Genomic DNA, 19,632 nt, shown 5'->3' with positions numbered 1-19,632 from the left:
AAGTCTTACCACTGAAACAGGCTCCATGGCTTCTTGCTTGATAGGGACTGGGTCAAACATTAGCATCTTTTTTATTCACCTGTTCTGATGCCTCTGAGGTTCTGTCCTGCTGGGGAAAGACAAGGTATTAGAAAGCCATGGGAAATACCCAAATCAACTTTCTGAATTGTAGAGAATTTACTAGTTTGTCAGATTAATGTGAATATTTATCCATCTCTAACAGAGATTTTTAAATCTTTGAATTTATTGCAAGATTTTTCTTTCCAAATTACTATTGAAACAAAGGGACATCTGTTCACTTTAAATGAAAGGCAAATTGAATTTTGTTGTGCATGTCAGCACACCAAGACCACAGAATTTTCACTTTCATTAGCTGTCAAGTGTTTTAACACATCAGAGTTTAGACCACACATTTCTCATCAGCATTACAACCTCAGAATAATCTTGTTTATACAAGTGAACTGATTCTGGAAAGGATCTCTCTTTCCTAAGAGTCCTAACAGAAACACTCAATAGATCACATACAGTGACACTGATAACAATGCCAAAAAAAAGGATTAAAATTCAAGACTAACTTGGACTACATTCAACATGCTACAATGACTTAACAGAGAAAATGCACCAGTTACTAGATATTAGTTATTATCAAGATAATAAATCAGTTATTAGATATTAGTTTTTATTAAGATAATAGATTTAGTGACAATTCAACAACTCTGTGCTAACAGTGCAAAATAAAAGCACTTTAAAGTGCTTTTATGCAAGCACTGCTTGCATTCTGTGAAATTTCAGGGTTTTTTTCCTACAGTGTTCAACCTTACTTGGCCAATCCCTAAATGCCTGAAATAAAAGTATTTAGCATAAAGCATGTCATAGCTCTCATACTACACATTTGCCATGGTCATCTTGGAAAGATACTGGGAGGGAAAGGAGATACCCATTCTGGGTAAAGCCATAAGGGTACACAATGAAACTAAGGGGGAGCAAAGGGAATTTGCTCACAATGACATTGAGATGTTGCCAGGCTGTTTATAAATCACTTGAGTTATACATTATATGACTGGTGCCCTGCCTGGGCGGCACGACCTGGTTCAAGAGCGAGGACAGAAGCAAATGACACAAATTCAATGTGGCCGGTAGATGGCACTGGAAAGGAGCGAATACAGCCATACTCCAGCGCCGGCAATTCACCCCCTTCAGCAGGACAGGCTGAAGGCTCACCAACACATTCGTACCTGTGGCTGGGAAATTCTCCCAGAAATGTAAATGAACATTTAAAGATGTACCTGCTCAAATTAAAACAATTCTAACAGGCCTATGCTAATGAACAATTGTGCAGTTAGCATGTGTTTATAGATCAAAATTTGTTAAGAGAGACAGCATGAGTTGTTACAAGTCTACCATTAGTTATTCAGGTACATAAAGTTTAAAGACTTTTGGAAATACATTACAAGAGTGTGCGCTTTGAATAATGGAAACAAACAAGTCTCAGAGTAAATTATAGTATCTTCATAATTCACCTTATAAAAGATGAAGGCCTGACAAAAACGAATTGCAAAACTAAAGTGAAACAAATGATGCAGCTAAATGAAATTTCCAGTTCAGTATGTAGTTTTAGTTTGGGAGCAGTGGTGTAAGATAGCACTATGTGCTGAAAGTTGTGGTAATTCCGTAAATACCTTAAGCATGTTCGTGAGAAGGTTCTTAATTTTACTATTTTCTTTGAATGGTTATCATTTAGATAACTGTTACCTAGTTATCTTTCTCAGGTTTCAACAAGTCACATAGCTAGAACTAATGTTTCAGAATACTGACTTCCCAGAAATATATCCACATATCTCTGCATCACCCATATTCTCACACATTCATCTGCACTGTGAAAACAGAGAAGTGCTTTTAGACATGAAAAAAGTTTACAGTAAAATGGAGTCACTCAGAGCTCCTATATAGGAATTTGGAACTAATTCCTTTCAGGTTTCCAGAAACTTTTGATTTTTAGCTTCTATGTGCATAGATAAAGTAACACACCAGTTTGTACTTTAGTGAAGGAAGAAAGGAAAGAAAGAAGAGAAATAGAGGGAGGGAGGGAGGGAAGGAGGGAAGGAGGGAAGGAAGGAAGGAAGGAAGGAAGGAAGGAAGGAAGGAAGGAAGGAAGGAAGGAAGGAAGGAAGGAAGGAAGGAAGGAAGGAAGGAAGGAAGGAAGGAAGGAAGGAAGGAAGGAAGGAAGGAAGGAAGGAAGGAAGGAAGGAAGGAAGGAAGTGTCGGAAGGAAGTGTCGGAAGGAAGGAAGGAAGGAAGGAAGGAAGGAAGGAAGGAAGGAAGGAAGGAAGGAAGGAAGGAAGGAAGGAAGGAAGGAAGGAAGGAAGGAAGGAAGGAAGTGTCGGAAGGAAGTGTCGGAAGGAAGTGTCGGAAGGAAGTGTCGGAAGGAAGTGTCGGAAGGAAGGAAGGAAGGAAGGAAGGAAGGAAGGAAGGAAGGAAGGAAGGAAGGAAGGAAGGAAGGAAGGAAGGAAGGAAGTGTCGGAAGTGTCGGAAGGAAGGAAGTGTCGGAAGGAAGGAAGTGTCGGAAGGAAGTGTCGGAAGGAAGGAAGGAAGGAAGTGTCGGAAGGAAGTGTCGGAAGGAAGTGTCAGAAGGAAGGAAGGAAGTGTTGGAAGGAAGTGTCGGAAGGAAGTGTCGGAAGGAAGGAAGGAAGGAAGGAAGGAAGGAAGGAAGGAAGGAAGGAAGGAAGGAAGGAAGGAAGTGTCGGAAGTGTCGGAAGGAAGGAAGTGTCGGAAGGAAGGAAGGAAGTGTCGGAAGGAAGTGTCGGAAGGAAGGAAGGAAGTGTCGGAAGGAAGTGTCGGAAGGAAGGAAGTGTCGGAAGGAAGTGTCGGAAGGAAGTGTCGGAAGGAAGGAAGGAAGGAAGGAAGGAAGGAAGGAAGGAAGGAAGGAAGGAAGGAAGTGTCGGAAGGAAGTGTCGGAAGGAAGTGTCGGAAGGAAGGAAGGAAGGAAGGAAGGAAGGAAGGAAGGAAGGAAGGAAGGAAGGAAGGAAGGAAGGAAGGAAGGAAGTGTCGGAAGTGTCGGAAGGAAGGAAGTGTCGGAAGGAAGGAAGTGTCGGAAGGAAGTGTCGGAAGGAAGGAAGGAAGTGTCGGAAGGAAGTGTCGGAAGGAAGTGTCAGAAGGAAGGAAGGAAGTGTTGGAAGGAAGTGTCGGAAGGAAGTGTCGGAAGGAAGTGTCGGAAGGAAGGAAGGAAGGAAGGAAGGAAGGAAGGAAGGAAGGAAGGAAGGAAGGAAGGAAGGGTCGGAAGTGTCGGAAGGAAGGAAGTGTCGGAAGGAAGGAAGGAAGTGTCGGAAGGAAGTGTCGGAAGGAAGGAAGGAAGTGTCGGAAGGAAGTGTCGGAAGGAAGTGTCGGAAGGAAGGAAGGAAGGAAGGAAGGAAGGAAGGAAGGAAGGAAGGAAGGAAGGAAGGAAGTGTCGGAAGTGTCGGAAGGAAGTGTCGGAAGGAAGTGTCGGAAGGAAGGAAGTGTCGGAAGGAAGTGTCGGAAGGAAGTGTCGGAAGGAAGTGTCGGAAGGAAGGAAGGAAGGAAGTGTCGGAAGGAAGGAAGGAAGGAAGGAAGGAAGGAAGGAAGGAAGGAAGGAAGGAAGGAAGGAAGGAAGGAAGGAAGGAAGGAAGGAAGTGTCGGAAGGAAGGAAGTGTCGGAAGGAAGTGTCGGAAGGAAGTGTCGGAAGGAAGTGTCGGAAGGAAGGAAGGAAGTGTCGGAAGGAAGTGTCGGAAGGAAGTGTCGGAAGGAAGGAAGGAAGTGTCGGAAGGAAGGAAGTGTCGGAAGGAAGTGTCGGAAGGAAGGAAGGAAGTGTCGGAAGGAAGTGTCGGAAGGAAGTGTCGGAAGGAAGGAAGTGTCGGAAGGAAGTGTCGGAAGTGAAGGAAGGAAGGAAGGAAGGAAGGAAGGAAGGAAGGAAGGAAGGAAGGAAGGAAGGAAGGAAGGAAGGAAGGAAGGAAGGAAGGAAGGAAGGTTGGTTGTTCTAAGTGAATGCAATGATGCTCATCCTTTGTGTAATTTTTGTAACTCTAAAACTGTATTTTCTTCAGTTCAAGAATTACTCATTCTAACCTTTTGCTCCAAGAAAGTGTGTGAAAAGACACTTGATACACATTTCACGTGTCATGCTACAGATTTCAGTGTTTCCTGTGATAGCTCTAAATCACTGTGCAGGAATTAAACTGACATAGACAACAGGAAGTGTACTACCCTGAACAAAAGTGAAAAGTAACTCTCAATCTTTCCCAAGTGCAGTCATCTAAGAACAGCAGAGGAAAACTTTACTTTTATGTAAATTTACTATGCTGCACCAGAGTACAGGAATCAAGCACTTCATCATGTTACTCTTAAGCAGGTTTCTTTTTCCCATTTTATAGTCACAATTTTCAAGAACAGAAAATTAATTAAGATGCAACACTTGGTCCTGTAGGATTGCTACAGTGTCAATACAAGTCAGCTTTGGATCTGACATTTAAAATTTACCTCAAAATGATGTATTTCTAAGGCTATAAATAAACTCACTAAAGACTCCTCTTTGTATTTAAAAATAATGCTCAAATTGATAGCTTGGACCACACTCGTGAGCAAATATGTGCATGTACACTCACACACAAATAAAGAATGGTACTACTAAGAAGCAGGTAGTTTTCCCCAGTATATTTGTAAAATCATGCCTATTAACTCAAAACTTCTCAGTCTTTCTCTCCTAAACATTTGAGAAGGGGGCAATAGGGAAGGTCAATAGTCTTATCTGTTTCTATTACAGAGGAATGAAAAAACAGTTGGGTTCTACTTTACAGAGTGATTTCAGAATCTACTTGTATGAAGGCCTGCAAACTGTTTAGTATATACAAATAATTTCTGGAAAATAAAAATACCATCCCTCATTCCTGAGTGCTCAGGAAAAACTGGTGAGGTGACAACAACATATTCATGTTAAATGTATTAAAAATAAGAACTTCTGTCTTTGACTTTATTAGGTAAACTATTTTGCATTAAAGGGTTTTCTCATGCGAGGTAAAAGAATTTAATATGAATGTAATCTGAAACTAAATAATTAACTGCAATCTGGTAAGCAAACATTCCACCCTCTTTTTTTTTTGCTCTCCCTCTTTTTTTCTGCTAACAAGCCACCCAGTTTTACTTTCTTGCCTCCTCCCATTCACTCCACCCAGTGGATATCTGCCAAGTCAGTCCAACTTGTCCAAACAGGACCTGGCTTTTGATAAGATTTTGCTCACACCCTGTACTTCAGAAAGACAAATGAAGCAACTGGGTTTTGTATGCAAATAGGGGCAGGTGCAAGGTAAAGTCCAGGCAAAGTCCCTCAGTATTCCCCTATCTGAAGTCCAGTGAGGACAGCAAGCCAGAAACCACACAAATTCTGTCCTTAAGATCCAGTATACAGCAAGGCATCCATTCCAGGAGGGAAGTTAATTATCATTAGAGCTCATCACCTTGTCAGGATTGAACACTTGTCAATATTAACTTCCTGACAGGTGTACGGTTTATTGGTTCAGAGACATAATTAAGATTAAATGAAAGCTGAAAGGTACTTAAACGTGTATTCTGACAATATGGATTATTTACCCTGGATGAAATGTGCAAAGTGGTTAAAGAATGCACTCATACTTCACATCTGCACTGCAGAACAGCTGCAAAAGGGCAACTGCCAGTGCAGCTACTCCCAGCAACCCTGCACATCTACCTTCAAGGTCCACCAACTCTGCAGACCTGTTATGAAAGGAAAGGGTGGGGTGGAGGACCAGTTTTGACTGTGCACGTCCAACAACAAAGGTTTGTTCTAATATAAAGCCTGTGCTCTCATGAAATACCTGGAAGAGCAGCCCATGACTGACTTTTGCTGCAGACAGGGGTGCAGACCATATACTCTGACCCTTTTCACTCTGCCTGAGAACATATACCAGGTTATTTCCTCAATCTTTGTGCCCAGAGGGAACAAAGAAATGCTGCCCCATGTACAGCAAGTTTTTGTCTAGAAGCTTCAAGGTATGATTGTTATTGTCAGTATAATTACAGAAAAATGTAATGGTATCTGCTAAATTAGCACTGCATGAGTGCCCTCTGCAAGGAACTGCAGCTCCTGCAGCACTGCTTGAATCCAGCAGCAAACATTATCACATTGCAAAAGCTCTTCAGTCCAAGCACTCTGGGACTCAGACCTGTTGCTCTGAACCTATGATTTCTGAGAACCTCAAGTCAAACTTCCTCTGATACAAGGGAGAAACAACAGTATCAGAGGATTCTCCACTGATGAAATCCAAAAGGGAAGGGAGGTTTTCTCAACCCAGGTGAAAAGCTGTCTTCAGTGGAACCTCCAAAGAGTTTGACAGAGAGGAACCAGTTTCTGAGACAAACATTCCCCGGAGAAGGTAAAAAAGCTGATTTCCAGAGCTCATAAGGTATTTGCACTTTACTGTACCAGTTGCTCATCAAGACCTCAGTCAGCAAAAGTGTTTCTAATGTTCCATTAACTTTAATGGGAAGTAAGCAAGTGCTTAACTGCACTTGACCCCAAAATAGCAGCAGACAAAGAAGCTCTCCAGCTCAGCCCAGCAGTCAGACTCAGCCAAAGCACCAAAGGTCCAGATGTGGTGCTGTGGGAAGAGACCAGAGCAGCCAGACCATGAGGAACAGAGCAGAAGGAGAATCAGGAAGAACCAGCATGCCAAGAAAATGTTCTACTGATTAACAGCTTTCTGTGTTTATTTGCTGGATTTCCACTGGGTAACAATAATAATTGTTGAAAAAGTTAGAATATTTTGTAAAAGAAAATGGTACCTAGGCAAAAATTTTCTCCTTTAAGTTTTATTGATAGGCATTAAGAAAAAGAGCATTTCTACAGAATTCTGGTATTGAGTATTTCAAACTCCATTTGTTTCTTAGCAAAGACTTGAAAATCTTTCATCTTCCTCCTTTCAGGACTGCAAGCAGGCTGAAAAACTTGTGGTTTGTACAACTTGTGCATCAAAACTTTGTTGATGTCACCTTTTTTGACCTGGAACTGCTTTGACATGTAGCTGACCAATTAGTATTTCCATTAAATTTCTGCTAATACTGTTGCAGGCTTTTTTAAGCCATGTGTCTGGAAATGGCATTCTTGTATGTAAAAATCTCGGGAAAAAATGTTTTTGAAGTGCTTGTTAAGGAAATACCTTCTTTACCAAGGAAAAATTGAGCCCATGTAAACTCGGTTCAATCTTCAGTTGTATACTCAGGGAATCTAAGAGGAGAACCTCTTGAGGCACCTCCATTAGACAATATTCTCCCTTATCAGGGCAGACTGCTGTCTGGTTTCCTGTCTCAAGCTACTTCTTAGAAGGAGAAACAGTCTAGTAAGGATAAAAGATCAGACTTTTGAAAACAAATGAAGTATGTGGAATGGTATGATAATCTTTCCCTTCCAAACTGAGCTTCGCTTTTCTTGTTGTGCTTTTCTTAAGAGGTTAATTTTTAAGATAATTTGAAAAGAGAAATATTAAACCATTTAATTGTGAGGGGAAAATGACAGAAAATACTGTTCTCTTATGAGAAGGGTTCTGCTATTTCAGGAAACGTGAAAAAGAGATTCAACATTTTTATAGCATGGCAAAGAAAAGAAAATCTAATCCTAGAAAAAGGAAGTATACATTTAAGAATAACAGCCTAAATGATAGATTTGAACAAGAATCCAAATACAGGGCAAATGGTGATGAACTTCCATGAACCTATGGAAATAAAAAAAAAAACCCGAAACAACCAGGAAAAAGAGCTGGACAGTGTAGTGAGTACAAATGTGACAGTGATCAAAGTAACTTAGACTCTTAGAAAAAGTGGAAACTCTGTCATGTCTTCATGGATCAAGCTGGTTGGTTGGTAACACACATGGACTGCATGACAGACAGACCATGCATTTGGTGGGAGGGTTTTTCCCTTCTGAGTTAGTTTACTATTTAAAACCTGTTGGAGCTTTGTCTTTCCATTTGGCTGATCTACACTTACACTTTCTTCCCCTGGGAGATATCACCTACAGCTACAAAACCCTCTAAGGAAGCTTTGGCATCAAGTGACTGCTTCACAGGGAAGAGTTAAAGCTCTCCTAAAACCAGCTCTGCCAAACTTCATATTCTGGATTGGAAGCAACTAGCCTCGGAATGAAAACACAAAGATTGAACGCTGACAGCATAAAAGAACTCTAAAAGACCTCCTGTTAGCGGTGTTAATTAATATTTAAAAGTTGGTTTACAAAAATTATTATAATTTTAACCTCAGTCCCCTATTTTACAGAACTTCTGGCTACAAAAAGGTGTGAACCACAAAATTTACTGCATTTATTATACAGCAGTTTCCAATATTAAACACAGTTAAATGCAACTCTTTTCCTCTGTCATTGGGAAAAAAAGATTAACTGTTTGAAATCTTGGGCAAATTAACAGTACAAGAATTAAAATATATAATTGTGTGCTAATGGATAAACTCCTCCATGGTGTTCTAAAACAAACAGAAATAACAACAAAATAAAAACAGCTGAGAGCAACACATTAAAATAATCAATAAACAGCTTACCAAAACGGTGCAGCCAAATACTTCTTTTTATCTGGATTTCTGAACAGACAAAAAACAGTTTGCTGTTAATTATGTGCACGCAGTCCAATAAATTTTTTTTCACATACAATTAAGCTCTGAAAGAAGTTTAAAGTGTGTACTTAGATACTTCCTAAAGATACCTTCAGTGATCTCAAACAGCTAACTTGTAGCATCCAGAAGAGCAAGAGCAGGAACTAAAAGACTACTTTAAAAATGACTGGAGGGGGAAAAAAAAAGGAAAATGAAAGGGTGGAAGTAATTCTGTGTGTACAGTAACCATGCATATTCCAGGCCATAAGAAACACAGAAGAATAAATATCTTGCATTTTCATCCAGGGCACACTGAAGTTAATGCAAGTTTTTCTCTCTATTTCAGTGAGCTCTGGCCAATTGGCTCTTCTGTCAAAGTAACAGAAAGATTTATGTTTTTCTCAATTTCCTCTCAATTTCTCACTATGTCTGCTGCAACAGGGTGAGGGGGAAAGATAAATATAAAAACAGGAGTAAAACAATTACTTTTATGCCTTCAAAAATGTAAAATGTGGGACAGCAGTACTTATTAATGTCAAGGAAAAGTTAGACAGCAGTGCCTCATTTTCTGTATTACATCTGGAAGACAATGAACCTTCTAGCCTGCATAAGGGGAAAATACTAACTTCTTTTGAGATTTTGAAATACAAAGTGCTCATAGTGAGCCGTTCAGGTTGAGCAAGGGCTGAAGTCAAAACCTTCTCATAACTACAAGCCTACAGAAGTGGTCTTTCTTCTCACATACACTCTTTATACATCAGTGCTACTCTGTGACTTTAATGGAGCTATTCCAGATCAGCTGATGAGCAAGTGAGAGCAGAAAACTGGCTCACAACTTTCTGGAGACCTGAGTTCAAGTTTTCAACGAACAGAGCTCAGAACTCCAGTTCACCCCCAGAAGCGCATTGGAGTGGAAGGGGCGTGTTAAAGGTTAACTTGGAACCCTCGTTATGACATAACACAGGCATCTTAAGCAATCCCGAGTGTGTAGAGACATGATAACTCATCGGGTGGGGATTGGGAGTTGAGGGGCAGTGACAAGGGGCCTGGGCAGGCTACCGAACTGCCAGAAAACAGCCTGAAACAGGAAAGAGCACCACATATGCCACTTGGAATGTGTGACGCAAACCCCAGCCTTGAAACAAAGAACAGGAAACAGCTCTGCTGGCTGCGCTGGGGAGAAAGCACAGAGAAACATTTAGGCGGCCCTCCCTGACCCTATATTCATGAGCAGCTGGAGTCTTTTAAAACAACAGTGGGTGGAGGTGTTTGTTCATTGGGTGTGAATAAAAACACTGTCCTGATGCAGGGGACCTGCCCTATTTACAAACAGGCTCTCTTAACATGAGGGAGCAGGAGATTTTAAGACACCACAGGTCAGGAGGATTTGCTGAAACCTTCCCTTAGACCAGGTGGTTTATTACTGTATTTATGCCAGTAGCTAAACAGAGCTCTAGCCTCAGGACATCAGAGGCAGCACCCAGCCTGGCAGAAGCACCTTCTTCCCTGAGAGAGCTGGGGGATGAGAATTGCAGGAAGGATTTCTAAAGCTTGGGGCTGCTTCTGGACAGTGGCTCACTCACGCTCAATACTGCTCCATAGCTGGGCACCAATGTCACTCACAGCACCCAAGAATATTTTTCTAAGCCTAACACATCCCTGTTTTCATATGCACTCAGACTTCACTTCAGAATCTGATTTCCCACAAATTTACTACTTTTATTTTTGAAGCACCACATAAAAAGCTGAATAAGTGAAGCTGAAGCAGAGGAATAGCACAACTTGTCTAGATTTCATGCAGTAGAATAACTTCAACACTTGTTATCCTTCAAAGCTGTGGGTTCAAATACTCTTTCTTCTCTTAGATACCTTGCATCAGTTATTTATACACCATGGGTGGGACATCTAATATTATCCAATGTGAGAATGTTACAGCAAAATAGGTGGATGAGTACCACAGCAACACCAATGAATGCTGTGGGGTTCCAAGGCTGGAGTTTAATAATGAACACGGGGTAAAAACTGGCTAGTACACCACCTACACAGCAAGGTGTGAGTTTTATGCCGATATTATCAGTTCCTTACTTCTTCATACTGAATAAGTGCAAATACAGGTAATTTGGTGATTGTATAACATCTTTATTATCACTGAGTCTTCAACTCATCTCACTCACACATCTTTATTTATATGAAGGCTTCTCTTTTGGCTAAACAGATGGTGACTGGGTCAAATGTTCACAGTACTTAAGGGCTCCCTCCCAGCTCTGCAACTTGGAGGAAGTTTTGCTTGGATTCTTAGTACAGGGAAAGACCATTTAGCATTCTTGCCTGCCTCCACCCCCTCACCCTTACCCCCAGTGTCTCTTGTGATCCGTACCACAGCTATAACAGCAAGTGCAGGGAAAAAAAAAAAAAACAACCCAGAAACATTTGCCTGCTTGTAAAAAAAAGGCCACTCAAGTCAGCTTTGGGTTTTTTATATTTCAATACTAGGTAGTAACAATAAATTCCTAAAAATACAAGGTGAAAGCTGTGAAAAAAGCTAATTTGAAATAAGTGTCTTCTGGGTCAAGTGAGATTATCAAATCCATATATAAGTCATCTCCCACAAGCACCAGCTACTCATGTGATTATCACACCGGTATCTTAAAAGTATTTGATGGAAAGTCACTAGTCAGAAGACATGCAAGTCTTTCTTTTCAATACAGGTAATGTATATTTATGAATATTAGTTTAAATGAAGTCAAGTCTTCAGAGCTCTCCTATCAGCTACTCAAATTCAGCTTTTCCCAACAATTAAACCTTCAGAGTTCAGTTCCACAAACAGTGACACTTCCTGAATTCTCAAAGGCGAGGAAGTGAATAAAACTGGACCACGCATGTACAGTACCTGAAGCAAAAGGGAAGTGCACAGAACATCTTTAAGGCATTTTTTAATGTAACTCCTGAATGACCACTTAAGCTATTCTGCACTAGGTCTTTCTCCCGAGCTCCAGAGAGGTGCTGTGCTCTCCCAGCGCAGGCTCGCCTTGCTAAGCCTTCCTTTGCCAGGGCTCCCCTCGCTGTGCCAGGCACTCACCTGACAGCCGTCCGAGGCAAGTAACTCCTACTCCCATTTCGGTTAAAAAAATAAATAAAAAAAAAATTAAAAACCAACCAAACAAAAACCCTAAACAAAAAAAAAAAAAAAAAAAAGAACACCAACAAAAGACATCTAGCAAAGGAAAGGTTATTTTTAACTCCACACTTCGCTGCCGTGCTGTCCCACGTTTTACCTTCGCCTGCATGGCGGCCAAGCGGTGCTAAGGTGACGTGACAATGCGAGGGGCAGGCTTCAGGAGCCGATTTAATCCTAGACTTCACTAGGAGTTAAACGGGGGCCGTGGCGCTTGCCGATCCGCTCCGGGAGGAGCACGGCCCAGCCGCCAGCTCCTGCCCTGCCAACTACCGAGCGAGCCCGCTATACTTGCCACCTCGGCTTGGTCGGGCACTGTATCCCGCCGGGATCCGATGGCACTTCAGTCTCTGCCCGAAGTCGCGCCCGTCCCGCCCCGGCGAGAGGCCAGGGGCCGCGGCCGCGCAGGGCGGGAGAGCGGCCCCGAGGGGCGGGCGGCCCACGGGCCCTCCCGCCGGGGACAGGGCCGGGGACGGCGCCCGCCGAGCGGCCCCGCCGGCCACACAGGTGCGCTGCCCGCCGGGCGGACAGCGGCGGCCCTCGGCCTCCGGCTCCCGCCGGCCGCACAGCGAGAGTCCCGGGGTACCCCCGCGGCGAGCTCTGCTCCCCATTCCCCGCAACCGCGGCCTCACGGAGACCCAGTTCCCGCCACCCCCGGCGTGGCTGCGGCTCCCGCGGCATCACCTTGCCGCCTGGGGCTCCGCGCTGCTCGCAGCGCCGGGAAAACTTTCCTCCTCCGGCACCTCCATCCCGCAGTCAGCAGCACAGCCCGGCCCCCGCATTACCCCCGCCCTCACACTTACGCTCGGCAGGCGGTGCGGAGCGCGCCGCGATTTTCCGTCGGCTCCCGCAGCGCCGGGGGTCGCGATGGGCAGCGGGGGCGCTCCGGTGGGACCGAGGCGCGAGGCCGGCGTGTCCCGCGTCCCCGCGGCTAAGGAGCCTCGGTGGTGTCTCCGGGTCTGTGTGCGAGGAGGAGCTGCCCGCTCCCGCCCTCCGCCCGCTCGCCTTCCCCCCGGGCTCCTGGCACCGGGCCGCGCTGTCACATGACGCCGGCGCCGCTCGCCCTGCCAGGCTCCCCGGGCCGGCGGGGTGAGTGGCGGTGGGAGGGTCACGGCAGGGAGCGCGGCCGGGCGGGTCCCCGCCCGCGGGGTGGAGGCTCCGCTGAGGGGCCGGGGCGAGTCACCGCTCACAAACAGCCGGGCACGCACTGACTGCGTGCCCGCCCTGCCTCTCGGGGGCAGACAGCCTCGCACAGACACTAATTATCCCCAGCAGCCCGGGGAGGAGAGGGGAGGGGAGCGGGGCCGCCCCACCGACAAACCTGCCGGTCCAGCTCCTCCTCCCCGCCCGTGTGTCAGGCAGAGGCGTGCACCTGGCAGCGGCCCTGCGGCAGGGCGCACCCCTCCCTGCTCCCCTCCCTGCTCCCCTCCCTCCGCGTCCACCCCGGCCGACCTGCGGCGGCAGCAAAACAACAGCAACACCCAGCGCCCGGGGGGAAGGAAGGGAGGTGCTCACGCTGGGCCGCTGCCGCCGAGCTGGCTTCGCCGGCGGGGGCTGGGAAAGGGCGCGGGGCGGCGCGGAGCCGGGCGGCGGCTCCCGGCCCTGCCGCCGCGGGCTGCCCGCGCCGCGCCCCGGCGCGCCGGGGGAGGTGGCGGGGCCGGGCGGGGCGAGGGCTGGAGCGCGGCGGGCGTGGGGCAGAGGTGTCGGCCCGGCTCCGCCCCGGCTTGGCGGCCGGCCCGCCGGCACCGCCGGCTGCTGAGGCCCGTGCCGGGGTGGATTTTATGGCTGCGCTCAGCCCGTCGTACCTCGGGTGCGCTCCCGCGGAGCAAAAAGGGGCCGGCGGGGAGAGGCGCTGCCAGCTTGCCTCGACACGACCCCCGTCGCCAGAGGTGGCGATCCCCTCCCTCCCCCACCCGTGCCGCCCCTGCCTGCCCAGCCTTGCGTCTGGCACCGGCCCGGGGCAGGTGTGTGTTCGTGACCCGGCCCGCCCCTGCTCCGGGCTCCGCTCGCCGCGGGAGGGACCGCGCTGCCCCGGGGGCCGCTCCCGGCGCGGGGATGCGGGGTGCGGGATGCGGGGTACGGCGGGGCGCCGGTTCTGCCCCGGGACTGCGCTTGCTGCTAGAGACAGCTTGCAGCGGAGCGCACTGCACGCACCCTCTGTAAAATGCGAGGCACTCACAGCCACAGAAGAAGACCGAGGGACTTCACTGGCAGCAGTACTTTTTAAAAAATGTATCTTGGCTGACTGTATCGTTTCTACTGGTTAAGGAAAACTGCTTCCACTTATTTACTGAAATATAGTGCACTTACAACGATTGTAGTGTGCCGTATGAAATCATGTTCTCTCCTTACTGATGTACCTAACCATGAGACCAAGGAAGAGGCAAATGCTGTGTTTGGCAAGGCCCTGTCCAGTGCTAATGGCATGGACCGATGAAAAGCCAGTTATACATCCTGTGGATAGACAGGTTACCCGGCAAGTCTTCATTTATGCTTTGTTTTGTGGGTAAATTCAGTGGAAGGGGCCGAGTATTTCTGGCTCTGCAGAACCAGTCTATGTATATAACTGTCTTAATAGGACCCTAGTGTAACACACCTGTTTGTATGTTTGGGTTGAAATTTCTGTTCATTTTGAGTCTAATTGACCCAGTCGATAATGCTGTAAAAACAAAGCAAAGAAGGAAGGGGAAAGAATGGGGAAAGTATTTTCAAACACAGGGCTGTGCATGCATGTCTTTATTCCTAGGATGTTTTAATAAATCCCTTTACTTAGCTTGCTTGTCTGTATGGCTTTTAAAAAGCAAATTAAGACACCAATCTGAAGCCCTGAAGGGTATGACTCAGTGACATAACAATAAATTGTAGTATCTCCTGCTAAGTAATTACACCATATCATGTCAAAACAAGGTATTGTTGAAATACTATCATGTAGCTCATAAAGTGTCGTTTTTTTATTATAAGCCTATAAAATAAACAGAATGCTGTGTTACACACATGGGTGCAAAATATTCCATTAGGGCTGTGAAAAGGTGCTGGTGTAGTTTTCTTGCAGGAACATGCTCAAGATAAAGTAGGTATGTCCCAGTTTGCATTCTTTTATTCTGGGAACTAGCAGAGGTTAAACAGCAACTGAAACCCTTAGGTCAGAGGCAGAGCTGTTCTGATGTCAAATTGTGAGAAAGGCCAAAATATTTAGTAGTAGCCAGCATGCTGCTCCTGGTGAAGTCACTGGCTTTTCTTGCTATCATCTAGCTCTGGCCTCAGATGAACCTGTTTAATCTGCTGTAATTTTACTGTCTTCTTGTGAAGTGGCAGAGGAGAGGGAGGATTGAGAATGATGCTTTTGCACTGTCAAGACTGTATACCTTTCACCATTTTGTTGCCTTCCTGTGTTTGTTTTTGGTAAGTCCAAGTTCTGAAGGTAGCAGAATCTTACTGATTTTAGTGGGAATTGAAAATCCAGAAGGGAGAAGCTGGGAGCAGAGAGCCCTTGCCATCTGGTTAGCATACCCAGCAGTTTTAACCATGCCTGGAAGTGTTTCTCGATCAAAGGATGGGTTGATGGCAGCCCTTAACATCTTCCAGCACAACACCTCTTCCATCTCTGCTCTACCCATCATCCCCACAGAATGACTTCTGTCTCAAAACAGAAGGAAGAGAAGTGCTGTGCAAGTCCTTGGTATTGAAAAAGAGAAAGAATGCTGCTTGGATGTCCTTTGGTTTGTAGCACCTGCCATGAGCCCTTGCAACAAGATGGAGCATCTAACATGATGGGGCCTTGAGGATCCATAATCCCAAGCACTAGGAAGAGTGTTGGCAACATGTTACAAGTTTCTGATGTAAGCAGACAGGAGGTGTTACCTAGAGCGTGTTGAGGGGAAGGTATGGAAACCTGGTGTGAACAAATCAGTATTAAAATGTTAAATGAATGGCTATAATATGTTCAGATGTCTGTTGAAAGACCATATCCAGCCATTTGTTGAAATGAACCCTTGCTACATTCAGCCAAATTGACATTGTGATAAATGTGACTGTTCTGTCATATTTATGACAAATTCTACTTCCCAAAATCAGTTAAAAAATAAAGGAAATACTTAAGAGTTCTGTGTACTTTTTCAGTCCTTAATTCAACTTCAGGTTATGAGGTGAATTGGAAGTAATTTGCTGGATCCAAGCAGTACAATTGTTAAGCTGGCATTTCTTCCAAGTTGTTCTGTGTTACAAAATGTGCTCTATATACAGTCAGTGAGTGATACTTATGCAGGGAAAATGTCCACTGCAATCAGTGGGTTTTTTTCCTTAGTCTACACATACATGTTTGAGGGATTTGGATATCTGTGTATAAACTTACTGTGTTCTGCAGAGTTTCAGGTCAGATAGTCACATCTCACTGAACAGCTGCTGGAAGGAATGAGGGAGAGATCATCACCTAGCCAGCAATACTCATTACTTTTGTTAAACACATTTCACATTTTTGAAGAACCATAAATTTTACACTTAAAATGCTATTAATTTATTGCACCCCAAATGTTTAATCTCCACAGTATAGTGATGATACATGCTATAAGTCCAAGTTGTTAAAAATATAGTAGTTGAGGCAGTAAGAATTTGAATTGAAGCTTACATTACTTAAAAGCTTAGGTATGTTTATGCTGCAGTGATGTACATACCTGAGCTGGTTTAAAGTCAGCTGGGGAACTGGTAGCAATCTGGCTGTGGCAGTGTGGACCCTGTAGCTATCTGGAAAACATGCCCAAAAAGCTGGGTAAATACTTGAGTGGTTAGGCTGGCCCGAACTCAATGGCCAGACTACTACCAGTGCCCTAGACAAGTAATTTAAAGCTTGCCTGGCAGTGTGTCCACAGCATTGCAGTCACATCACTTGTGGCTGTAGCACAGACATACCCTTCTGTGAATTCTGTGACTCAGCCTTGTCTTCTGGCAATGATTCCCTCTTCTGGGAAGCTCTTCTGGGAGTTCTGTGGCCAGTATCAATTCTGTGGTCCATGGGAAAGGCCTTTGCAGGAATTAAAAAGCTCACAACACAGCCCAAGATGCACCTTTACAGCATTGAAAGGTCCTGTGTTGTAACGGTGGGTTCTCGTGGCCACATGGCAGCTCTGAGTCAGTCTGTGTGTTTGCATAATTGGGTCCTTCTTGTTTGCTTGGAGGAAGGGCAAGGTGAGGTGAGTAGCCAGGCTTCCTGCCTCTGTCATACAGGTGTGGACAAGAGGAAACCACTGGAGGAGCTTGGGCAGAGCTGCTGTTGAGGTGCACGGGGCCTAGGGCAGAGGCTGCTGTGTGCACCCCTCCCTGCCTCTCTCCTGCCCACACAGGGATGACGAGTCTTGCTGCCTGAGACCTGACCCGGGTTCTTCCTCCTGCCTGTCCCTTCCTGTGGCCCATGGACCAGCACAACTACTGTAGTTCACCCCTGAAATGAATTTACTTTTTGTGCAGAAACAAATTTCAAATACCACAACACAAGGTTCTTCTGTTCACTGCCTCACACAAGGAAAGGATGGATGGCTGCTCTTTCTAGTTAAAAGCAACAAGTCGCACATTACTGCTTTTAACAAAAATCAGCTCTCTGAGGGCCAGCCCTCAAGCCCACTGCAGCAATCAGAATTACAGAGTCAATGTGTGGGGACTGGGGGGGGTGTGTGTGTTGAATTTCTTGTCATATGTTGATGTTTTTAAGAACAGGCAGGATTTTTTTTTTTTTTTTTTTGCAGGTGTAATGACTACTGAAGGCTGCTAAGCTTGAATTTCATTATTTGAATTGTAGAATGATGGTTGAATTTAGTAGTGATGCCCAAGATGTTGTCAAGGGACACTTGAAGTTTCCATAGTTGGAAGAATAACAACAATTTTGGAAGGAAGGGCAAATATGTATGTGTGAAGATTGATGGGTTTGAGACCAAATCTTCATCAAATATATGCTGATGTGAACTCAAGATGATGTGTGGATGATGTTATAATTGAGAATGACCTTGTAAAGGTGCCTTGTCTCTTAATAGTGTTCTTGACCTTTATTTCTATAATTATGTTTTCTTCAGTACTGGGGCTGGAATTTCTCTCCAGAGTGTACAACAGAAAACAGAAAGATGACATGGTTCTCTCATGCAAAAATATATGCAGTCAGTGGTTTTGTTATAAAAGGTCTATTGCTTTCAGTCTATATTCACTGTTCCAACAGAAAACAGTGGAAAACACATGGATAAAAAGTGAGTTATTCTGTTGACTTTTACTGTATAAGGAAATACCACTGTATTTGTTCTGTGCTCTGAAAGTCTGGAAATGATGGTGTGTTGGGTTTGCATGGCCAGGTTTCAGTAGCAGGGGGTTAAAGCTGTGGCTTCTGTGAGAAGCTGCCAGAAGCTTCCCCTGTGTCAGGCAGAGCCAGTGCCAGATGGCTCCAGGACAGCCGTGCTGCCGGCCAAGCCTGGGCCAGTTAGAAATGGTGGCAGTGACTCTGTGATAACATATCTGAGGAGGAAGAAAGAAAGTTATCGTGCAGATGTAAGTGTGGCCAGAGAAGAGTGGAACAAGAATATGTGAAAGGAACAACTCTGTGAACACCCAGGTCAGTGGAGAAGGAGGGGTAGGAGGAGCTCCAGGCACTGGAGCTGAGATTCCCCTGCAGCTGTGAGGTGAGGCAGCTGTGCCCCTGGAGGACCACAAGAATGCTGAGATCCACTTGCAGCCTGTGGAAGAGTCCCACATTGGAGCAGGGGGATGCCTGAGATGAAGCTGTGATCCCATGGGAGACCTGTCATGGAGCAGGGTCCTGGCGGGGATCTGCAGACCCATGGAGAGAGGAGCCCATGCCAGATCAGGTTTGCTGGTAGGGCTTGTGAGCCCTTGGGGAAAAACCTGTCCTTGAAGGACTGCACTCTGTGGAAGAGTGACCCATGTTGGAGCAGTTTGTGGAGAGCTGTTGCCTGTGGGATGGACTCTACACTGGAGAACTGTCTCCTGTGGGAGGGAGCAGGGGAAGGATCGCTCTCTCTGAGCAGCGGCGAAACAACATGAGATGAACTGACCCTAATCCCCCATTCCCTGTCTGTGCTACGGCAGGAGGAGGTAGAGATGGGAAGGAGGCAGGGGTGAGGGGATGTGTTTTTAAGGTCTTACTTTACTTCTCATTATCCTGCTCTGATTTTGTTAACAATAAATTCAGTTAGCATCGCTAATGCAAGCCTGTTTTGCCCATGACAGTATTTGGTGAGCAATCTCTCTGTCCTTAACTCATGAGCCCTTCATGGTATTTTCTCTCCCCTGTCCTGCTGTGGAGGGGAGTGATAGAAGAGCTTTGGTAGGTGCCTGGCATCCAGCCAGGGTCAACCTGCGGTAGGTGGGAAATCGAGAGAAGTAATTCTGCTCTTTGCTATGCTCAGAAAATCTTGTAGTGCACCAGTTAGATGAAAAGTGGAATTGTTAACAGATGGAAGTTGTCTTTGCTACGCAAAAAAGTAATTTAGATGTGTCAGTTTATGTCTATTTAGGGTCCATATAATGTAAAAGTCATTTGACTTTGCTCAGTTAAGCAACTCAGTGGAGTAATGCCAGGTAACTCCTAGGGGAAAACCAGGTCTTGGATCTTCCAGCAGATAGTTAAGGCTATCTAACTATAGTAGCCTGTAGTTAAAGCTGCTAGACCTTCAGTTATTATTTACTTGCTTTACTGATGGGAAAATAGATAAATTTCAAGAATTTTGTTGAGTTTTTTGGGTTTTGGTTTCACTGGGTTGCTTTGTGGTTTTGTTTTTGTTTTTGTTTTTGTTTTTTTGTTTAATTTAAGAATTTATTTCCCCATTTTGATGTGTTTTA

At 45.3% G+C, this 19,632-nt stretch overlaps 1 protein-coding gene and 1 long non-coding RNA gene across 5 annotated transcripts in view; one reads left to right on the top strand and one right to left on the bottom strand.

Moving 5' to 3' along the window:
- The window catches only part of KLF3 (KLF transcription factor 3), a 29,378-nt gene extending 16,166 nt beyond the window's left edge, over nt 1–13,212 (bottom strand). Inside the window, exons 1-3 of one of the 4 annotated variants that reach the window (XM_059470070.1) lie at nt 12,603–13,211; nt 8,574–8,612; nt 10–109 (exon numbers count right to left, since the gene is read on the bottom strand). In XM_059470070.1, coding sequence (XP_059326053.1) covers nt 10–66 — 57 coding nt within the window. In that variant the 5' untranslated portion in view covers nt 67–109; nt 8,574–8,612; nt 12,603–13,211. Of the gene's footprint in view, nt 1–9; nt 110–8,573; nt 8,613–11,514; nt 11,555–12,602 lie in introns of those variants that run through there. The other 3 variants (XM_059470069.1, XM_059470071.1, XM_059470072.1) reach the window with 3 other exon arrangements.
- A 5,030-nt stretch (nt 13,213–18,242) lies between these two features.
- LOC132071926 (uncharacterized) overlaps nt 18,243–19,632 on the top strand; it is a 113,160-nt gene continuing 111,770 nt past the window's right edge. The window contains exon 1 of the long non-coding RNA XR_009418255.1: nt 18,243–18,385. This is a non-coding gene — a long non-coding RNA (uncharacterized LOC132071926). The remainder of the gene's footprint in view (nt 18,386–19,632) is intronic.

This window comes from Ammospiza nelsoni, chromosome 4 (genome assembly GCF_027579445.1).
Source record: "Ammospiza nelsoni isolate bAmmNel1 chromosome 4, bAmmNel1.pri, whole genome shotgun sequence".
NCBI lineage: Eukaryota > Metazoa > Chordata > Aves > Passeriformes > Passerellidae > Ammospiza > Ammospiza nelsoni.
This window is presented reverse-complemented; position numbering and strand designations above follow the sequence as displayed.